The sequence below is a fragment of the Erigeron canadensis genome, chromosome 8 (genome assembly GCF_010389155.1).
Source record: "Erigeron canadensis isolate Cc75 chromosome 8, C_canadensis_v1, whole genome shotgun sequence".
NCBI lineage: Eukaryota > Viridiplantae > Streptophyta > Magnoliopsida > Asterales > Asteraceae > Erigeron > Erigeron canadensis.
The window spans coordinates 43605297-43627630 of record NC_057768.1 but is presented as its reverse complement, the minus strand read 5'-3'; the positions used below and the strand labels follow the sequence as shown (position 1 = coordinate 43627630).

General features: G+C 35.5%; 2 protein-coding genes and 1 pseudogene across 3 annotated transcripts; 1 reads left to right on the top strand and 2 right to left on the bottom strand.

Annotated features, from left to right (window-relative positions):
• Positions 1-508: 508 nt before the first annotated feature.
• Positions 509-6690, bottom strand: LOC122578180. Its single transcript, XM_043750086.1, has 4 exons — positions 5402-6690; positions 2596-3167; positions 2294-2513; positions 509-2210 (listed from the first exon to the last, which is right to left on the bottom strand). Exons 1-4 carry the CDS (start codon positions 6596-6598, stop codon positions 867-869), a joined length of 3333 nt encoding a protein of 1110 aa, XP_043606021.1. The 5' UTR covers positions 6599-6690; the 3' UTR covers positions 509-866.
• Positions 6691-10375: 3685 nt separating this feature from the next.
• LOC122610929 lies at positions 10376-12430 on the top strand (annotated as a pseudogene).
• Positions 12431-14849: 2419 nt separating this feature from the next.
• LOC122578288 (retinoblastoma-related protein) lies at positions 14850-22005 on the bottom strand. Of its 2 annotated transcripts, XM_043750214.1 has the most exons (19): positions 21918-22005; positions 21695-21828; positions 21385-21489; positions 20553-20695; positions 20371-20467; positions 20208-20254; positions 19027-19225; positions 18813-18879; positions 18529-18708; positions 18250-18443; positions 17325-18168; positions 17093-17255; positions 16605-16677; positions 16345-16521; positions 16126-16248; positions 15903-16050; positions 15703-15815; positions 15273-15388; positions 14850-15173 (listed from the first exon to the last, which is right to left on the bottom strand). In XM_043750214.1, the coding sequence occupies exons 2-19, from the start codon at positions 21788-21790 to the stop codon at positions 15038-15040; spliced, it is 3021 nt and encodes a 1006-aa protein (XP_043606149.1). In that variant the 5' UTR covers positions 21791-21828; positions 21918-22005; the 3' UTR covers positions 14850-15037. The 2 variants fall into 2 exon arrangements, with proteins under 2 accessions (XP_043606149.1, XP_043606150.1); XM_043750215.1 differs by having other exon boundaries at positions 15903-16047; positions 21695-21974.
• Positions 22006-22334: the final 329 nt, after the last annotated feature.

The following is a 22334-nucleotide window of genomic DNA, read 5'->3' as shown; positions in this document are numbered from 1 at the left end:
AGAGATTTATGTTATATCGATACTCATTTTTTTTACCCTAACTTAAAATGACTTGGACACAATTAGACCCAGCCATCCCCAGTATAATAAATCAAATAATAAATTAAGATCATTCATTTTCATCCTATACAAAGGGCAATTTGATCATTTGGTATTTGATATTAAGCCATATGACATATGGCTTGTTAGCATACGAGCATATGACATATGGCTTGTTAGCATACGAGCGTGGGGAAAAAAAAAGGTAGGCACCACTAAAGAAGTCAAAATATTAACATGTGAAATTTGAAGATAAAAGTTGTAATTTCTATTAGAGATGGGTAACACTAATTATAAGTTGGGGCAAAGACGACATTCAACACTTAAGTATAATCAATACGTCACAACTAATATTTAACCATGACATGTTTACCCGCTGTTATGCACAAGTATCATGCTACGTTACAAGTGAACATATTTCTGTTATATATCAAGTGATCATATATCAACTATATTTAATTTACTATAATTTTGTAACTACTTTAACCCGGGTCAATTAGAAAGATCACGATTCGTGGCATGAAAATTGTCGTCCATATGCTTCGACTATTCATTACACTATTTTCTTTCACATTTAAACTAAAACATAGCATATGCACCTCAAGCCAAAACCATGATTCTCCAGCTAACATTGGCTAAAGCAGGGGGGCTCGACCACCTTTGGCATATTCTTTTCAAGTTCTGCAAAAGTGTGATCCCCAGAGCCTCATGGTTACAAGTTAACATGTAGCACAAAAAAGAGAAACACCAATCTGCTTGCCTTAATCCGAAATTGCCAAAAACATTAATTGTACAAATGTTTCTATAACCTTCTCTCTGTCTAAAACCTAGATATACTTCAATCCTGACATATATTGTTGTCTAGATATTAGATACTGGGTCAGAGAATATATGATTCCTAACAGCCCCAATATTCTTATCTTCACCACATCTGTTATGATCGATGGAAGCAAATTAAGAGGTATCGTAAGCAATGGCATCGAGTCATTCCTCTTTTTATAACTCCACACAAACTGATTAAACATAATATGGCTCGGAAATGATAAAATCAGTAAAGCCAAATTTTTCACTGCAAAAAACCATTCAGGCCCGCCAATTTGAATCCCCCAACCAACATTCCCTTGCCATATCTCTTCCCATATGCTATACAGTGAAGTCAAAACCAAATAACCAGATATCACAATTGTAACTGGGAAATACCTCTGCTTGTCCCCAAATCCCGCAACAAAATCTGAATCCTGGTTAAGCAACAAAAGTATAGGCGCCAAGAAGAATATTGCACGGTTTGACCCGCCTGTAAGATTGACATTCAAGATAAGGCATATGGCAAAACACATAACCGTAGCCACGTTACCGACAGCTGGCATCCATGCCCCTTCTGCAGCCATTCGTTTGATTGTAAAGGCAGGGACAGTAGACACTCGACGTTGCTGCATGAACCTCTGCTTAGGCAGGGAGTTGTTGCTTTGACCAGATTGACTATGTCTAAGGCCACCCCTCTCATTGACTTTTTCCCGAACGAGTGATGCCAGCTCAAACTTAATCTCAAGTGCTATAAGCATAAAAATTGCAGCATATAAGCCAAGAAGAGATGTTCTTGCCCCCTCGACCGCCAACAAAGCAGTCAACTTACTGTCTTCCTCACCCAAATCCCCAACTCCACTCTCAGCTAAGATGGTCTTCATCCTGACCTGACCCTCCAACAAATAGGTGACTGGAAATAGAGCAACAAGTAAAGCAAACACCCATGGCAGGAGCTTTGTGCTTGATGCAGATGGGAGATGTGTGAAAACCACAAATACACAGGTGCAGACCATGGTCACCACTATAAGGATGTGCAAAACTGTTGCTTGAAGGAAGTACTCTGCAGATATGAATACACCAAGAGCAATTCCCATGGCAACGGAGAAAATCATCCTTAACTCGACTACATATTTGATAGGGATAATGGAAGTGATTGCAGCAAGTGAGAGGAGTATAGCAGAGATAAGCAGCCATGATGGCCACGTAGGCTTTGATGTGATGAAACCGTAAATTGAGATATCATCAGATGACTGGCGAGCCGCTTTGATTAACTCAGAATGGTATGTCCAAGATGACGGGAGTGGCGGTTGCATAACTATAAAAAGAATACCTGTTGCTATAATGATCACCAAGCTTCTTTTAGCAGACTGCATACACAAAGAATTCAAAAACCAGTTAATACCCATATAAAAGATGTGTAATTTTCACGTGAGATGTTGTACTCCTTTACCATGACATGAGAAAAGTGAAGAGCAACGATAGGAACACAGGCCAATCCAGTCAACAGTATACAGAAGCCCAAAAGTAAACCCCCTGAAGGAGATCTACCGTTCCACCATTGCAGAGCTTCGAAGATAGATTCACGACAAAACCAGACCGACAAAGCAAAAACCACAGCATGTGCATAGCCTTGCCAAGGTTTCATCTTTGAGGCTGTTCTTGATCGATCCCTGCAGACAAAATATTGTTAAAAACCTATAAAGCTTAAATCTGAAACTATGGAAGATTATATTTTCAAGGTGGAGCGGATACTTGTATAGAAGCAATGGGGGAGACACGGCCAATAGAAGCATAGCCGAAGCCCATACAGCAGCCTTTGATGTCATGAATAACATGGTGAGCTTTGATGAATACAAGCAAGTTAAGAGCCAAACTGCTTTTGGTCCAATGCGGTGGTCAACAGAAAGTTTTCTCACAAGAGCCAGCCCAAGAAAAGTTGTTAAAACAACCATGTAACTTGGATACATGACCTCATCATCAAAACTATAGTAATATATACCAGAGTACGTATAAAAGCGGTTCTCAATGTAGCACAGCAGCAAGGCATGACCAATCAAACCAACTTCCGTTAAGTAATGAAGCTTTTGTGGAAGAAGGGCCAGACCAGGAACAGCCATTGCTAATATGACATCAGCAACTATAAGCTTACAAAAGGACTTCAATGACATGCCTGCAAGCCAAATATTGAGATCCCAGAAATTATGTGCTACAAACCATGTCACCATCAAGCTCCCGAGAACAACAAACGCAAAATATGATGAGAGGCTCTTCTTTGTGAAAAAACGAGCTAAATAGAATCCAGCTATAGCAGGGAGTGGAATTAACTGCAACAGCCAGCAACAACTTTTTTTATTACCCAAAGAAAGAAAAGAATACTGTTGCAAAATCAAGTTTGTGTTTCATCTTTAGACAACCCAACAGCAACTTTGGAATCTTAGTTGGTTGACAAACTACCTCTCACATAATCTAAGAGTTTGAGTAGATTCAATATCCGATTCAACATATATGCAGTCTTACAAAACCAATACAAGAACTAAGTTCTACATACTTCAGATATTATTTAAAAGAACAAAATTCAGATTGGATATGATATTGTATGCAAAAAACGAAATTGCCAAAAAACAAGCATTGAAATAAAGCAAATTAGCATGAGTTACATACAACCCAATACACACAATAACAACAATAAACAAGCAGACGTACATTCTTGAGAAAATAATGTGTTGTGCTTTGCCTCCTTTTTCAGGCAGTCAGACCTAAAACGCAATTGTACTTGTAAGTCAAAAGACTTGTGTTGATATTGCAAACATCCAAATTTCACACACTCTATGATCAGCACCCAACACAACCTTACAGAGGGTATTGTAGTACCAATTAACTCTTTTACGGTCATAAACCACCCAGTACATGTACCGCTTCTTGATACATACCCGGGTAATATTGCTATACTTAACTTAACTTGTTGAATGATACATTAGATCTAACATTTACTTCTGGTAAAATTGCAAAAGCTTTTCAGCTTATAGGTGGCAATTTGGTGCTGATAAACTACACATGTAGAAGACTAGAAGTATATTATGCGCTCTATAATGAGCAAACCGAGAATAGTCGCACGCTGCCTCATACTCTTTCCTGCCCCTCTGCGTTTGGAGAATAAACTGGAAATAATTCAGCGACCTTAAATCCTGATCCTATCCATCTTTTAGTTTACACTGGTTTCCTAGTCAAGTACGTTGGGTATGTTCAGGGATACTTAACTTAAATTGTCGATTTTCCAACGTTTCTAGAAAGTTTTACCATAATGGCCTCACTAATCTCTGTAAACAAAGCAATTAAACCATATATACAGTGCTGACTTACTGTCAATTAGCAAAAAGTTCATTTGGTAAGAACAGTATTAGCTAATCTAGTAAGCCATACTAAGACAATCCCCAAGTAGAAATGTGTAAATGGATACACATAGGCCCTTAAGTATCATCCATTTCATTTTTTCTTAATGCAATCTTCAAATGTTATAAAGGGCACTCAACATGTAGTACCAATTAACTCTTTTACGGTCATAAACCACCCAGTACATGTACCGCTTCTTGATACATACCCGGGTAATATTGCTATACTTAACTTAACTTGTTGAATGATACATTAGATCTAACATTTACTTCTGGTAAAATTGCAAAAGCTTTTCAACTTATAGGTGGCAATTTGGTGCTGATAAACTACACATGTAGAAGACTAGAAGTATATTATGCGCTCTATAATGAGCAAACCGAGAATAGTCGCACGCTGCCTCATACTCTTTCCTGCCCCTCTGCGTTTGGAGAATAAACTGGAAATAATTCAGCGACCTTAAATCCTGATCCTATCCATCTTTTAGTTTACACTGGTTTCCTAGTCAAGTACGTTGGGTATGTTCAGGGATACTTAACTTAAATTGTCGATTTTCCAACGTTTCTAGAAAGTTTTACCATAATGGCCTCACTAATCTCTGTAAACAAAGCAATTAAACCATATATACAGTGCTGACTTACTGTCAATTAGCAAAAAGTTCATTTGGTAAGAACAGTATTAGCTAATCTAGTAAGCCATACTAAGACAATCCCCAAGTAGAAATGTGTAAATGGATACACATAGGCCCTTAAGTATCATCCATTTCATTTTTTCTTAATGCAATCTTCAAATGTTATAAAGGGCACTCAACATGTAGCCATATAGGCTTTCTATTGGTACAAAAACAATTTCATAAAGCTAACCAACATCCAGTTAACTGGTACGTTGAACTATCAAGAACTCATCTATAATTCTCTAACCTCAAAGGGGTATGCCATAAGTAATTGCTAGCCATCATTCATGCATGTAATATGACTTATACCCCTATTATCATTTCTACTATCCTAGCCAGAAACCGGTATCTTTCCCATGTTTCTAGTACAACTCTCATAGTATAAGGCATAACTATATATAACTAAAAAATGTTAATTAAATAACAGAATATGATAGCATAGAAAATAAATATAATCTTGTGATTTAGAAAACTAGCACTTGATTAAGAACGACTTACCAGCACAGGGAATCCCACGACGACCGCTCCAGCAGCACTGACAAAAACAGCCAATCCAGTGAAAGCCAATGAGCTAGAAGCATCAGTAATCATACCCATTTCATAAGCACCAGCGCCGGCAGCCCCTCCAAGCATCGTGAGCGTAACCAAAATATAATTCAACGGCCAAGGAACCTGAACATACCGCGCAAACGAATGGAAAACAACCCTGACTTCCAAGCAAACAACAACAATGACCAAAGCAACAGCACCGTTTACAACTCTAATACTCCTTAACTGGTTCTCACTTTTAGTAACCCACCACAAAGCCCCTCTAGTCGACGCATAAAGCAAAAACAAAAACGGAATGAAAAAAAGCAGAAACAAGTCACAAATTGTCGAAGCAGACGAAAACATAATCGAATAATGAGACGCGACATGAAACATCAACGGAAAAAACAGCAAATTCAAAGTATGCAAACAGCTCTCAAGCTGCCCAAGGATTAAATTATCATCAGGAACTTCACCACCATGATAACTAACTTCTTGCTTCAACTTAAACGACGAAACCATAGGAACGGAATACAACCAATAGAAGACACAGTTAAACACCATATGATAATAACCAGCATTCGGCATCCCGACGGCTGAAACAGTCGCCCAACTAAAAAGCACCGAACCTATAAACGGAATACACGCAAACAGTATCCGTTCTAAGGCGATTACGATAGCCGGATACTCAATTTGCATCCATTTAAACTGAAGGGAAGCCCAAACACCAATCAAGAAGTTACACAAAGCACAAACTAAACAAGCAATTAAGCCTAGAATAACAGAATTAAAAGATGTAAGCAAAGAAGAGCTAAAGAAGAAAGCAATCTGTGCAGAAATAAGCGAAAACCAGACCGCGAAAAACGAACCGGTTTTGAAGTTTAATGAATCGAGAATGTAGGCGATCATTAATCCTAAAGTTAAGGCAACAGCAACAGGAGTGCCACCTAGGTCTAGAAGAAACAAACCACATGGAACAAGCACGATTGAAACCCTAGCGTTGTGGCCAAACGACGTCGTTTTGAGGCGTGAGTTTTTTAAATTGGAGTTAGGGTTTCGGTCAGGTGAGGGATGACCGTTATGGAAAGTGGTTGGGAAGTTAGGTGCGCTTAACGATGGTGAGATGTACGGACGGTAGGACCGCGTTTGGAGATCCGGCGGCAGCATGGTTCGCCGGCGATGGTTGGGGAAATGGGATCTGGTGGAGATGGGTGGGGTGGGGTGAGCGGGGGGGAGTGAAAACTGAAGAAGAGTCTGTTTGTGTGTGTGCGTGTGTGATGAGATTTGATCTGAGTGGATCGAGTGACGTGGTTGGGGGATTTACCACCGTTGGATTGGAAGTAATTGGGACCTAGTGTACCATACCGTGACCATTTGCGTGTGTTTCCTAACACTACTATTCTAATGTTGACTTCCTGTGAGGTAATGGGATTTACTGATTTTAATGTTATCATTACCATAAAGAAAAAATTGATATTTATTCTTTGAAAAATGATTGGTAACAGAAGTATGATATAATATTAGGGGGAGAGGTGTAGTGTGGTTAATTTGGCAAATTGATTAAATTGGCTAAAATTAAACCAATTAGGAGATGTCATGTGTCTTAGCCAAAAATTTGTCAATACGAGCCGAAATCTTGCCAATTTTGTGGGTGTAGTGCCAACATTTACCAATTTGGACCAAAACCTAAAAAAAATTGCTCCCAACGTTTAAAATCAAGCCCCCAACGTTCATTTGCATTGGCCAAAACTAACCGATGAAACTAGCCAAACTTGTCGAGCCAGATGCTATAGTGTAGCCGATTTGCCGATTCTTGCCGATGATTTGTGCCGATAATACTAGCCGACTACACCCTTGCCCCTATACTATCCTTTTTCTTTTGAATTAGAAGAAAACTAGTTTTTGTCCCTGGGCGTTGCCCCGGGAGACATTACGTAACTTGTAAATATGTGAAAAATTATATAAAATGAAAATTTCATGGCAAAAGTTAAAAAGTGAAAAGTAATGTGATAAAAAGTAAAGAAAATGAAACGTTGGTGGCTGAAGTTGAAAAAATTAAAGTATAAAAAGTAAATAAAACAAAACTTTTGTGTGGAAAGTAGAAGAAGTGATGTGGCAAAAAGTAAAAGGACAAAAACTTCGTAAATTGGTGTAATAAAAAGTAAAGAGAATGAAACTTTCGTGACAAAAGTTAGAAAAACGAATGTTTAAAAAGTAAATAACACAAAAATTTCATGCAATAAATAAAAGAAATAAAAGTTATGTGACAAAAAGTAAAAGTTTAAAAGTTTATGTGATAAAAAGTAAAAAGAATGAATTTTCGTGACAGAGATTAGAAAAACAAAAGTTTAAAAACTAAATAAATAAAGCTTTCGTGCCAAAAGTAAAAGAAATTAAATTTATGTGACAAAAAAGTTAAAAGGTAAAAGTTTCCGTCATAAAAAGTAAAAAAAAAATGAAACTTTCGTGGCAAAAGTTAGAAAAACATATGTTTAAAAACTAATAAAACAAAAATTTTGTGTTAAAAGTAAAAGAAATTAAAGTTATGTGACAAAAGTTAAAAGTTTAAAGTTATGTGGCAAAGATTAGGAAACCTAAAGTTAAAAGGTTAAAGTTAGCTGATAGGGACCATTGTTCTAACAAATTTAACGACAGGGACTATAATTGCAGGAAATACTTAACATCCGTTGGCTGATGAGGACCATTACTGCAACAACTTTAACGATAGGGACTAAAAGTGTTGAAACTGTGTGATGCATGCAAAAAGATGTATGGTTTTTAGTATATATAGTAATATAATAGATTACATTAATGTAATCAGTTGTAAAAAATTGCTACGTTGTTTTTTTAAAAACATATATTTTTCATTCTTTTAGTTGAGTTAATGTTATAAAATCCGAATTAGACCAATTAACTAATCAAATGAGGATTAAATTATACGAGTATTCCAAAAGGAGTATTATATGAGGCAATAACATCTAACACAACTAGCACGGTACTCGTGCAATGCGACGGTGGTCGTGGCGGCGATGGTGTGGTGGTGAAAGTACTATATATGTGTGTGTGTGTGTGTGTGTGTGTTTTCGGGTAAATAAAACCTGATTACATGTCTGTTCAAAACAACGCAACAGCAGTTATGTATTTATTAAAAAATTTGTAGCAGTTAAAGAGTTTATTCACAAGAAATCAACTAAGATAACAATACATGGGTATGTAATTATTCAATAAATGTTTCAAGACAATAAATTTTAGTATGCATATACATTCATTGTTTGATAAATCATAAAATTAGAATGCAAAAGTTGAAGAAAATTTCAACCTAATGAATCATATATATTATGGCCAACAAGATTGGATAAATTGTTGACCGATTTCCAACCATTGATATGGTTAAAAGGATTGCTACAAATTAAGTAGCAGCTTTGTGAAGACGACATCGAAAAGAACCTTTGTGATGGTGGGGGAGCAAAGGCAGTGTCACTTTCCATGATCAGTTGGTACTCTAATACTTATGCCACCACCATTATCCACAGGCACGACCGAATATGATGGTATAGAGCATCCAAAACTGGCATGCCGAGACAGTTTTGCTTTGAGATTTATAAGCATCAGCTTTTTTTATTCCTTGCGTTATATATGTGTGTAGTTATTTTAGATATATATAATTGAACACTAAGCTAGCTTATAATAAATTAAAACTAAAATCGACAAAGAACTATATATATATATATATATATGTGGTACCTCTTAGCCTATAGACTAATTTAAGCTTTTCGTGCGTACGAGATTGAAAAATATTAATTCTCTATCCAATACATTTATAATTATTTTTTTTTTTATATTTATCTATTATCTATGTATATACACTAAATTTATCTCCCATAATCTTAAATATAAAAGTTGATTTTTCTGGTCTGATCCGACCAGTTTGACCTGTTTAACCTTGAAACACCGATTAGGTTCCATGTGGGCAGGGGTGTAAACAATATGAGACAGTTCGCGAGCTACTCGAAATCGACTCGCAAATTATTCGAAATCGACCCGGCTTTAGTCGAGCCGACCTCGAGCTCGAGCTACTCGAGTAGACTTTCGAGTCTAGCTCGAGCCTCAATATAGTCAACTCGAAAAGCTCGCGAGTATAATTGTGCTTGTGCTTATTTACAATTTTAGCCTTAGATATTATACATTTTTACATAATTACTATCGTACTAAGCCAAGATTAATTGAGTCGAGCTTGAAATTATCGAGCTTATAGAACTAACCTGACTAGAAGCTTAGTTTAACTCTTAATCGAGTCGAGCACGAAAGTGTCAATTCATAAGGCGAACTCGAGTTCGAGCTTGAAAATAACAGCTCAGTCGAGCTCGAGTAGCGTTTCGATATTCGAATTTTACAATTGATCAGTCGAACTCAAGCTTGGCATTGTGTCAACTTGAATCAACTCGATTACACCCCTACATTAAAATTGCATCCAAAATCCAATTGAAAAGTAAAAACCGTGGAGCTTTAACTTTGGAGTTAAAAATTATAGAGAATATACTTGATGAAGAAAGTCCCAAATCCAATCCAACGTTATTGGGCCTTTGTTGGATTGACAACCCAGCGAGTCCTGGAAGTCACCTACCCTAGATCCTACGACCAGAAAGGAAGATTGAACGGCTGACACACTCTTGAAACGTTTTATAAACAAACATATAAACACGTCTTTGTTCTTCTATCACTAGAGATTGTAGGGTTTGCTTCATTTACTGCGTTCCACATCCTTCATCTGCCCTCAAATTACTAATCCCCAATCAAATCAAAATGGTTAGATCCTCGACTATCATTCTTCTTATCTTAATTCATAATAATAAAATTATGTGTTTTAATTTATGTTTATGTTATTTATATTGATGTTATGTATGTATGTATATTAATTGAAATATATGTGGATGATAACAAACTTTGCCAAATGATGTGGATCTCCTTAACCCACCAGCTGAGTTAGAGAAAAGGAAGCACAAGCTCAAGCGTCTTGTGTAGTCTCCCAACTCTTTCTTCATGGTACTTATATTACACACACATATACATACAATATATATATATATATATATATATATATTTATATTTGGGATAAGTACGTCAGAATGCAATCAACTAATCATAAAAAGTTATTGTGTGCACGAACTCTAGGTCAGCTTTATTGTGTTCAGGAAACTTAAAGTTATGGTTATAGTAACACTAAAAATGGATTTTGCTTATGTGTAACCGGTTACCTCTCCACGCAAATTCCAAATCAATATCACAAACCCTGATTTTACATCTACATCCTAGATTTAACCTCAAAAAACCCAGATTTCATAAGCCTCACCAATTCAAATATAATTTTTATAATTCTAAATCACAAACTCAATCTAACATCAACAAACCCATCAAACTCTATAAAATAAATCAAAGATTCACAACTCATATCTATTCAAATAGTTTGTTTCATCCTTACACAACCATAACATATATACATCTAGATCTTAAAACAAATAAAATCCCAATATATAACAAGAAAAGAAATAGAGATGAAGAAGAGATTAAGAAAATAAAAAAGAAATATGTATTGATGTAGCAGCAAGAACACCACCACGCACCACCGTCGACCACCACCATGTACCACCGTCGACCACCACCACGCACCACCGTTGACCACTGCTTACCTTTCATCAACACTTCTTTCTCCCCACTGCTCACCTTTTGTCCAATTGCTCCATGCTTACTTCATCAACCGAATTCTTCTTTTTTGATGCTTTTTTAGTCAGTGCACACTCCATATCCCCAAATTTTAGTGGAATCCTTACATTCTGACTTGAAGATTTGCGTTTATTTGTCATATTGTAAAATCCCCAAACTTTAGGGTTTTGGAAACGTACAAAAATTAAGGAAATAAGCCATCCGCATTGTGTAGAATAGAAAACTGAGTAGTAAATGTGTTATTTGGATTAATTTGGTAAGGAATTGAAGGAGAATTCAAAGGAAATCTATGGCTGATTGAGATACATGTTGTTGTCATATATTATGAATATATATAGATATTGTAGAAATAATATGAAAGAGAGAGATGGTGATGGTGGTGTTATTATGTTTTGTTAGATCTATCTTCCTGCTGCTACATACGTAGTACATATATGCATAAAGTAGTTTTTCTTTTTTTTTTTAATTGAATAAAATCCAACCATACATGTCATGTAAGCAGTCAACAAGTCAAACTGAAAATGATAACCGGCTAACTTTTTACCCGGTCACTTTTGTATGCTATGAGACTCTTGAATAAATTTCCTGAACACAATAAAGTTGACCTAGAGTTTGTGCACACGTTGATTGCATTTCGACGCACTTATCCCTTTGTATTTATATTTATTATATTCTTTCATTTTTTCTTCTTTCAATTATATATGTTTTTGTATCTCCATGGGTTGAACTAACTATATTTTGTTATAATAATAATAGGATGTTAAGTGCCAAGGTTGTTTTAACATGTAAGTATCCTTGTTTATTATATATTTTTGTATGATAATATTAGGATATTAATTATATGTTTTGTGTTATGTTCCATGATAATAAAAATTAAAGTAAAATAATTGTATGTTTGTGAAAACAGAACAACCGTATTTAGCCACTCTCAAACAGTGGTGGTGTGTGAAAACTGCCAAACAATGTTGTGCCAATCTACCGGTGAAAAGGCTCGCCTCACGGAAGGATGCTCTTTAGAAAGAAAGGGAGACCGATGATAATGATGACGATGATGGAACAGATGTTGTTTTTGCTTTTACATTATGGTATTTTTATACCTTAATTAGAAGCTTTTTTCATATCATAGAGTTAATTAATGAATGGAGTTGCTTTCTTTATATTAAATTGCTAGTCTTTTGAGCACAAACTTGTTAGTTTATTACGATGTTTATGATGACCATCTTATTGTAATGCCCTAAAGTTTGGATCTTTTTATATTATCTATCTCTTAAGGATTTTTGGTTTATGTTTTTTTTCTTGTTGAATACTCGTATATTTATGATTTTGTTGCTTTAAAGATCTGCATGAATATAAGATGTAGTTGTATATTTTTAGGTTCTGAGCCTTTAGATCATTCGATTGATTAGTTTTTAGCTCACTAAGAGCTATAAATATCGTATCGCTTGTCGAATGTCCTTGACTAGGATGTTTGTTTTGGTGTAAGCAAAGCTGATCTTGAAATTGAACTAATTTCGTTTTCTACTTTTTTTCTTCTCATTGATTTTCCAACTGAATATATTGTTTTAGTGGTTTTCTTGAAAAGATGATTTCATGTTGATGATTTAATATTTTAATGGAAAAGACTTGTGCGGGTCATGTGAGGTTTAACTTTTTATTGCAAGTAACAAAATGGATGTCTATTGCGTGGAACCAATAGAACATGGAAATAGCTTAATTCCATTGATTAAGATTATAGAACATTAGTCATCTGGAGGTCAAGATCTCTAAATGATTCCTATTGCTCTCTTGAAAGGTAACCCTTGAAATAATCACTTTGTTGAGATCAAAGTTTTTGCTTAATGGATGTCTGACTCCATGCAGTAATTAAGGTTTGAGTTGAAGCATGTTTGTTTTGATGTGGTTTTGAACAAGAGTATCATAACCATATAGATGTATGCAAATTCGTGTACTCAAACTTAGAGACGTGGGATTGTCATGATTGATTACACTATCATTAATCTCCATTTATATGTTAACTATATATGATATGCCGGTGATGACAAGAATTGCCAAACCAAAAAGTGTCTTGTTGGGTTGTTAAGACGCAAGAAATGGCATTCAGTTAGCCATCATTATGTACATGAAGGCCGTGATTGCCATCTTGCCCGTCTGGTCCGGTTAACCTAGTATCAGAGTCCTTAGATGAATGGGTGATGGTCGCAGAGAACTATTTACGTAGAAACAGTTATACTTTGGTAAACATGGAACATATCACGTATCGTAGCAAGTACACATTATAATAATGCTATTGTAATGTAGATGAGTAGATCCTTATCCACACCACAGGACCCAGGTTTGCCATACTCCAACTTTCAAATAACTAATCTTTTCGCAAAAATACAACAATGACTTTACATCTTTGTTGGCGAGGTTTACAGGAGAATTCCGGATTTCATTGTGCCAAGGGTTCACAAGATATTAAAGCTTCGGAATAGATGTTAGGAAGGATGTGAAGACACTACACGTCTCTTCTATATCAAGTAGTTCATATAGAGTAAATGGCTAAAGGGTATTTGGCCTCGAGGTTTGGAAGTCTAGTTCAATTTAATTGTAGTTAATAATAGATGATTGAGAATATAGCCGTTCAAATAAAAAAAATAAAAAATAATATAAGTCTCGTCTTTCAGATAAAAAAAATTAGGTCTATGTATGTATTTATGTGTTCATCATTTCATTTGGATCTTAATGTGTTTCTTCAATTGATTTCCCAATATTTCGTTTGATTATAAGTTTGCTTTTCTTAAAAAAAAAAAAGAAAAAAAGTTTGCTTTTCTAGTTTTATTTATTTTGTTTGGAATTAAACGGGTACATACGGAAACTCTCTCATTATATGCCTTGTTAAATAACAAGAAACACATAGACCCAACCGTTCATAGGAAAGGACAAGTCTCAAGGTAAAACATTAGCTGTATCAATTCAAACATTTCTCGTATTATAGCTTGTAAGATGCTTTATTAAAACACTTGATGATAGTTCAGATATGCAGGCTTTTATGGAAAGTCATTGCAAAATACTATATAATGTTGTTTCAATTCAAACACCTAACTGCATAAGTGGTTTACACTTATCGAAAGGCTCATGTATAGCATTTCTGTGTATATTGCAACATTAATTTCTATTACAGACTGACACAAGAAAATCAGATGCTCTACATGTTCACCGGAAAATATTTACAGTAGTAATTTTGTCGCTTTAAATGGTTACCAAAACTCAAAAGAGAAACGACCACTGCTACCACATATTTAAAAAACACAATGGATACTCAAGATTACTGGAGTGATCTCAGAGTAAGTAGCAATGTTGTCTGGATCACCATTAATTCCAGTATCAAATGTACAAGCCAGGAATCCGGCCCTGGGACGGGAACCTATGATTTGCTATTAACAAATCACCGTTGTTAAATAGCCTCAAAAAAAACATAAGGTTTGCACCTGCAAAGAATCATCCTTATGTGTTTAAGACTGATGCCTTAATTTACTCAAACACATAGTACATCTCATATGGTCTAAGCAGATACCCTTGATACACTCAAATAACTACTAATCTTCATTGCTTCATAGCTCATTTGACCTTTTCTGATAACTAAAAGTTTAATCAATAACCAGTTCCCATCATTTGTGGTCTGGTTGCAACCAACATTATATACAAGAGTAAGAGAGATGAAAAACAAATTTATTAGAGTCAATCGAACTACATATCCAACATCATGGTCATTGAGGTTAGTGGCGGCTACTGTACAATAATTTCACCGCTCATTCCATCCCCATATCCCCATTCCCTAGTTTCAAATAAAATTCACGCTGCTGTCCCCTCTATATACAGACGCTATAGACTACATCTTTTGGCTCATTCAGTTTTCAGCTGTCCACTTGATGTGGATGGACCATTCCCATTTTGTAGATATAGACTGTTAGCAACCAAAGAGTCACTCACCACGACATCCGCCTCGTCAAAATTAAGCGTACCTCTGACTTTCCGATTGCTGAAAACACAATTTCTTAAGATAAGCGAGTATCTGAATGCAATCAATTAGCAAATCAAGATAACTGTAAATTATATTGATGATATCAATCAAGCTTACACATTCAATCGATTGTTAATGGCAGTCAGGTCTTTCGATGGGCTCTGGTAAGCATGGGTGCTTTCTCCGACACATGCATAATAACTTTTAGATCCATGAGAAATTAAAGCATCCATCTGAACACCAAATTATGACAATAAAATTTTGAGTTTGAAAATTTCATCAAGACTTGGTACAGAAGAATATCACAAGCAAAATGCGTTAGTTGGAGTCAAAACAGTGAAATTTTGGTACACACCTCAGTGGAGTGAGTTGCTTTAAACAACGTGGTCGAAATCTTTAAACGCTTTTAAAAGTAAATGATTTGAAGTAAAAATAGAATCTAAACCCACATCAAGCCATTCATGGATAAATAGGTTGAAATTGCTCTCTCAAATTACAATAATGATTTCTTTCCTCACTCTAACATGAATCAAGTGAAAGTATATACCTTTGTTGACCGCAACGGAGAGACATATACATTGTGCACTGCAGATACCTTCTTTGGAGACATATCAGGAAGACTGGGGAATGTGGATACCTTGGGTGAGCCAGGGCATGGAGCTAAACAGTAAACACCATGGTCAAGACATAAATTACAACATATGATAAACAAATGATACAAGCAGACAATCGGTACAGTCATGTTACCTTCATCTCTATTCTTAGCTTCGGAAACCTGGTTAGTGGCTTTGGCAATGGTTGCTGGAGCAAGATCCACTAACAACGGCTTCACAGCTGGTATGAATATTTCATTATAAAACACAATGATATCAACATGATCCTGCGCTGTTTTCTGCTGCATACCATATTACCTCCATCATAATCTGAAAAATCCACGAGCTAGAAAGAGAAGATAAGACGGATAGCATACCCCATGGCGCAGAGAAGACGACCTGTCATTAACAAACACCGCACGAAAAACTTGAGGTTTACAATGTGGTTGCTTTCTGTAGTTGAAGATGATTTCTTTAAAGGTTAAGCTCAATTGGGAAATCTGCAAATTAAGACCATACAACTAGGCATAATTAATCATCAAACAGATTTTCAGAGGCTAGTGGCCATAAGTTCTGGATTGTGTCTAACGGCAAACCTTTGCAACTCCATAGAAACAACAGAGGATGATTTGGTCAATATGGCGATTAAAAAATAGAGCAGTCCGTTGACTCAAAATTTGCTGGAAAAGACAGTATACTCGTTCTCTTATTTGTTGAGACAACTGCAACCTTTCAACCATCCCATTGATTCTTACAGCACCTAACTTGATAATCTGGTAAAAAAAAAAAGCCAAGTTGGTATAATCTGGTAACAGTTTCTACCCCTTGAAGTGATTGGTAAGGAAGAGTTTAGTACCTTGCTAAAAAACAGATTAACAGCAGTCTCTGCACATGTTTCCCCTCTGCCAGCTGGATTTGGTCTTGTGGGACTGATACAAGTATAAACATCCAGATTTCAAATAGAATCAGTGTAATGAGCAAGCTGGGTAATGGCTTAAGATGGACATAAGTTTGAGGTAGAAAGTAGAAATGGGTCAATTCAAGTTTGACCTACAAACACTTTCATAAACTTAGGTTTCTTTTTTGCAAACTAGCATCAAAAATTTATTATAACAGAAATTACATGCTATAATAATAATAAACTTCTTCAATATATCAAGTTGGAAGGTTTTATGCATTAAAAATACAGTTTTGGCAACTTTCAATCTGCTTGATTTATTTAAGCTATTTCCTTCAATCAACTATATTTAGATGCTTTGACCTTCTAAACATAAAACTAACTGGCCCATTCACAAGTTGGTTTGAAATTGCCATCACCAATCTAAAAGAACATATCAAGTCTACCTAGCAAATGCAGACTGCAAAGCAGGTGATAATAGCTTTGACTTCGAATTATTTATTCCCAAAAGACGATCCTTTACTGGTGACGTGAAAGAATTCCGTTCTACCAATACACTTCTATATTCAGTGCAAACTCTTTTCGGTGATCGAAGGTCGTTATTCTTGCCTGAAAATACATGGTTTTCATGCATTAGCTCTATATCGGAACATGCTAAAAGTTATGTTAATGGTTTACCTGGTGATAAGTCACGTTTCTGCAGTGAAGGAACAGGTGGCAACCCTCCACAAGACACGTTAGTTTGCAGTGCAATTGCATCCAGAGATGGCATGGGTTCCGCTAACAGCCCGAGACGGTTAATTTCTGAAGAAAGTGCTGGTCTTGCTACAGTCAGTGAGTTGTACATCGAGGAACCTTTCTCCCATACCATGCTTTCCAAAAGGCGTTCTTCTAGGGAGTTCAAATGTCGCCTCAGTTCCCTTGGAAGAGATTCTTCGTGTCTGATGAAACTTTCAATTACCTTACTAAGATCAAAAGCAGTAATTCCTGTTCTTTCCAAAACAGCTGGAAACAACATAGTAACCGTCTTATGGGTAGCAAGAACTAGTTCTGCCGAACATGCAAGCATACACCTGTGAAACCTCTCGTTTGTTAACAACGAGGTTAGATTGTTACCATGGAGTATTTGGGATTCAGCTGTACACATAGCTTGTAAAACTCTATAGTACAACTTTAATGCTTCCAATCTACGTTGTTCAGCCCAAGCATTATCCATTGAGTTGGTACTTTGCATGTTTGAGATTATATTTCGGTCACCAAGGCCACTACTGGGAAAGATTGCCTCCAAAATAATGCGGGCCCTCTTAATGACATCAAATGTCACATCCTTGTCACAGGATGACAAGAAACGTTCCAATTCTATAGACGGTGTTGATGGAAGTGGAGAAACTATTGTTCGTAGCCATTTTGCAGTTGTCATGGCTGTACTAACAGGGCTAGTCATTATCTTCGAAGGAGACCGAAAAGGGGAAAGTGGACTTGTCATTGTCTTTGTCGGGGAGGACATCAAATCCAGTTTTCTCTACAGAACAAAAAAGTCAAACCATGAATAAGCGTATTTACACCGACTGGCAGAACACACTACAGATATCAGTAATAATACCTTGGTACCACTCATATTTACTGCACCACCAGACAAGCTGCTTGATCCAAGCAAACTTTCATCATCATTAATGAACAATTTTTCATCTAATTCACCATCCTGGAATATTGCATCATTGTAATCCTTTTCAAGGATACTTAAACTGGAAGACAGAGAAGATTCCTCCAATAAACCTTCAAAATAAGTCAAGCCATCTGCATATTGAATTAGGTACCATTACTAAATGTGACCATACAATAAGTTAAACTAGTGATGTAACTCCATAGTTATAAGGTAAACCTGTGTCGATGTTGTCCAAGTTCCCATTTTGACTTTCTGATGCCAAACAAGGTTGTTTCTTTAAAATATCTGCCACTACAGTATTTGATTTTACCATTGTTTTTCTCAGTTCGTCCTCTGATGTCTCATACATGTTACAGAGTGATGCAAGTAGGTCCACACCTTTCCCCTCCTTTATAACTGTGAAGTATTCATTATAGTCAATTTCCAGTAACAAAGGAAAAAAAAAGGTATAACTTCTACTCTATTGTAAACTATAAATGTTAAATGACAAAAATGGTTACCAAAGCGTGAAGCGTCACTGATATTAAAGTTTCTGTAGCGAGGTGGAATATGAATAATCAAAATCGCCTGCATACATTTCAGAAATGTCATAATATTACCTAAATCAAACTAATATCCTTCATATTGGGAGCACACACACACACAGATACATGCATATATAATATGCAAGTAAACAAACGATTATTTTGTATGTTATAGTGAGATTCCACTAACCAGAATAGAGACCAATCCATTAGTGCAAGTCACCAAGTCTTTAAAACGGCTGAATGCATGGACTCGAAGAGCCAGAAACAGTAGCCATCCAAAACGATGACAGTTCAATATGTAGTCCGGAGTCTTGGCAACGGCTGACTGACCCTCAATATTATCATGGCTTACAATGAAAAGCTCGCGAAATGCACGTTTATAGTACCTTAAGTCAGAAAAATAGAAATTAATTTCAAAGCATAGATGATGAAGTTTCAGTAAAGAGTAAGAACAATAAAAGCAAAAACATGTTTATCAGATATATCATTTGCATTCTATAGATGCCTTGAAATGAAAAAAATACCAATAAAGGAATCTCAAACTTAAGGGACACACAGCAAATATCAATCAAAATAATAATATAGGTCAACTTGCTCTTTCACTTTTATCCTTGGCAAAAAAAAACATAACTTCCTCAGACCCAAAAAAGAACATTTAACTTCAAATAATTTAATAATACAATCCAAAACAAATCTAAAAACTTGTAAACCACAATCTATTTCACCAAAAGCTTGTAATGATTGCTAATAAAGAAACAGATCAATCTACAAATTTATCCACAGGCACATTTCTAACTTTAGGAAAGAGGTGGCCAGGTAGTAATTTACAGGCATACATCCCTTGCGAGTGGGTGCTGCGGATAACAGAGGTATCGGGGATCAATTGGTTCTTTCCAAGCTACCCTTTTTACCGCAAATTTAAAAAAGAGATCCAAACATCAATTCAGAGAGAAAAATTTACAAATTACACTCTCCTACTTCTCAAGCGTACATAGATTAATATTCAGCAAACTAAGCCACTTCAGATATGAATTGTATCACACGTTGGACTTATTTCATAACGTGTATGCTGTATCAATCGGCCCAAGGAGAGAAAAAGGAAGCAAGATAAGTCTGAGTAGACAGTAAATAGCATGGAATAGACATTAAAAACATTTCCTGAAGTGCTAGTAATCATATCAATATTGACACTTCTTATTCTGGCATGAGCCACAGGACAGCTTCAAAATTCCCTTACACTGTCAGCATAACCTTCATTCAAAATATTTAACAGTAGAAAACGACTGACAATGCAACCGGTATACAATTGAAAATCACATCAATCAATGCAAACACAGAAGAAGACAAAAAATAAAGAAAGGTACCCACTTGCTTAAAATGCTGAGATGCACAAAATTGGCCTGTAACTCTTTTGCCTGATTGAAGAAAAAAAAAGAAACTTAAGACAAATCCATAAACTATATAGTCAAATTGACATATCACCACCTACAAAATCCTCAAGTTAGAAAATTGTAATCTACTGAGTCAGTACCTGAAGTCTAGTTTCCCAATCAGAACCATAGATATTACTTAAAATTGGACCTGTCTTGACTAAAAACTGAGGCAGTTCTTTGAAGAAATCTACATAACTGAGACAAAAAAAAACAATTTGATTAGCACATTACAAAATCCAAAGTAAAGCTACCGTGGGTCAGTTCAATAAAAAAAGCGTACTTCAGTTTTGCCTCCCTAAGTATTTGGCACAGGTTGAACCCATTTTCATTGGTATTAGGGGAATCTTCCGCAGCATCCTTGTGGCTTAATCTTTTCAAGGAGAACAACAAAAATGCAAACCAGTAGTGCTCCGCTTCCTCAGGCTGATTAAAAACCACAAATATATGAATCAGCAACTTCAAAGGTTAGAAATAAATGCATATTTTATGATCCATTCAAGAAATAAATAATATTGCTATTTAAGTCAATAAAGCAATTTTATAATTATTACCACTGTTTTATGCCTATCAATATTGCGCTTCACAAGACGTAAAACACATTAAGCTCTCGGCTAATGTCAAGGGCAAGTTCAACAAATTAGCGCGCATGTTTTTTCTTTTAAACAGAAAAGCTTCAAACACGCCTAACCACCTATTATTTTTACTTTATACTCGACTGAAACCTGAACCCCCAAACCTCTTCTTAACGGCTCACCCAATACCATTAAGCCGATGGCCTTTTGGTCAGAACTCATAATAAAAACTTAATAAGAATGAAACAATTTAACACTTCTTTTATAACTTAATATAAACCATAATTATACTCATTAGACTGCAAGTGCTATTTTAATTCTTCAATCATCTTTAAATATAATTATAATAACAATAATTATTATTATTATTATTATAATACCCCTCCATTAAATTAAACATAACAAAATACACACACCTCTAAAATGTATTATCATCAAATATCACATCATTAAATATTATATATATATATATATAGAATACTAACTAAACTTTATAATCCAAAAACTATTAATCTTGAAAAATTAAAGCAAGAACAATACCGTCCCACTTCCAAGAGTAGAAGTATTAGTCAAGAAAAGATGTTTGCTTTTTTCGAACAGCTTCATCGCTTCGTCTAACGCCTTATCGTCCATCATTAATCTCCCCTGTATCAGATTATCATAAATATATACATAAACATAGCATAATAAATAAACACAAATAAAGTCTTGAAATTTATATATACAACACAAACTAACAATCTAAGAATCAGATCTACTAACAAATAAACAACATAAACTATTTAATTTAATTCCCCCCATAAAAAATCAAGATGCAGAAATAATTAATTAAAAAAGAAAAAGAAAAAACCTTGCAGAAATCTTGAAATCGAGCCTCGAAAGTAATAGCAATTCCGTTAGCCGAATCATCAGTAACGTTAGGATTTAACGGCTTATTAGCTTCCATCACTAATTTGAAATCGTCAACCGCAGATCTCGGAAACCCTAATTTTCGGAATAAATTAGATCTAAACAAAATTATTAATCAATTAACTAATAAAAACCCTAACTTTTATGTAAAAAATCACACATACGGCAGCTGCTGTTTCTTTAGTGTATATCTATATTCTATCTCTATTTTTTTTTTTGGGAGGGGGTTTTGGCTTTATTTTTTTATTTATATTTTATTTTTTTCCCTCTAAATTTGGGGATCCGGCGGTACGGTAGCGCGGGAAAAACAACAAATAAGGCATGTCATGATGGCATGTGATGTGTGTCATACATACATGGATTACCAATGAGGTCTTGACACGTGTGGTAGGGTTCTTTTTTACCGCCAAAATGGGACTCTTTTTACTAGAGGGAAAACATCACATGGGGTGTTGGTACATATGTGTTGTGGTGCACCTCATGTGTCTCGTTTAAAGGTTTTTATTTTTATTTAGAAAAATGATAAATCTTCTATAAAATTTTTTTTAAAATACTAAAAAGGTGGCATATAGTATTCATTA

Excerpts from the sequence above, each read along its gene's own strand:
- LOC122578180 (XM_043750086.1), bottom strand. The coding sequence starts at position 6,598 with ATGCTGCCGCCGGATCTCCAAACGCGGTCCTACCGTCCGTACATCTCA. Across the intron at positions 3,168-5,401 it reads TCGTGGGATTCCCTGTGCTG|TTAATTCCACTCCCTGCTAT; the intron begins GTAAGTCGTTCT and ends TGGCTGTTGCAG. Across the intron at positions 2,514-2,595 it reads CCCCCATTGCTTCTATACAA|GGATCGATCAAGAACAGCCT; the intron begins GTATCCGCTCCA and ends TTTTGTCTGCAG.
- LOC122578288 (XM_043750214.1), bottom strand. The coding sequence starts at position 21,790 with ATGGAAGCTAATAAGCCGTTAAATCCTAACGTTACTGATGATTCGGCT. Across the intron at positions 20,255-20,370 it reads ATTGGGAAACTAGACTTCAG|GCAAAAGAGTTACAGGCCAA; the intron begins GTACTGACTCAG and ends TTCTTCAATCAG. Across the intron at positions 17,256-17,324 it reads GAAACGTGACTTATCACCAG|GCAAGAATAACGACCTTCGA; the intron begins GTAAACCATTAA and ends ATGTATTTTCAG.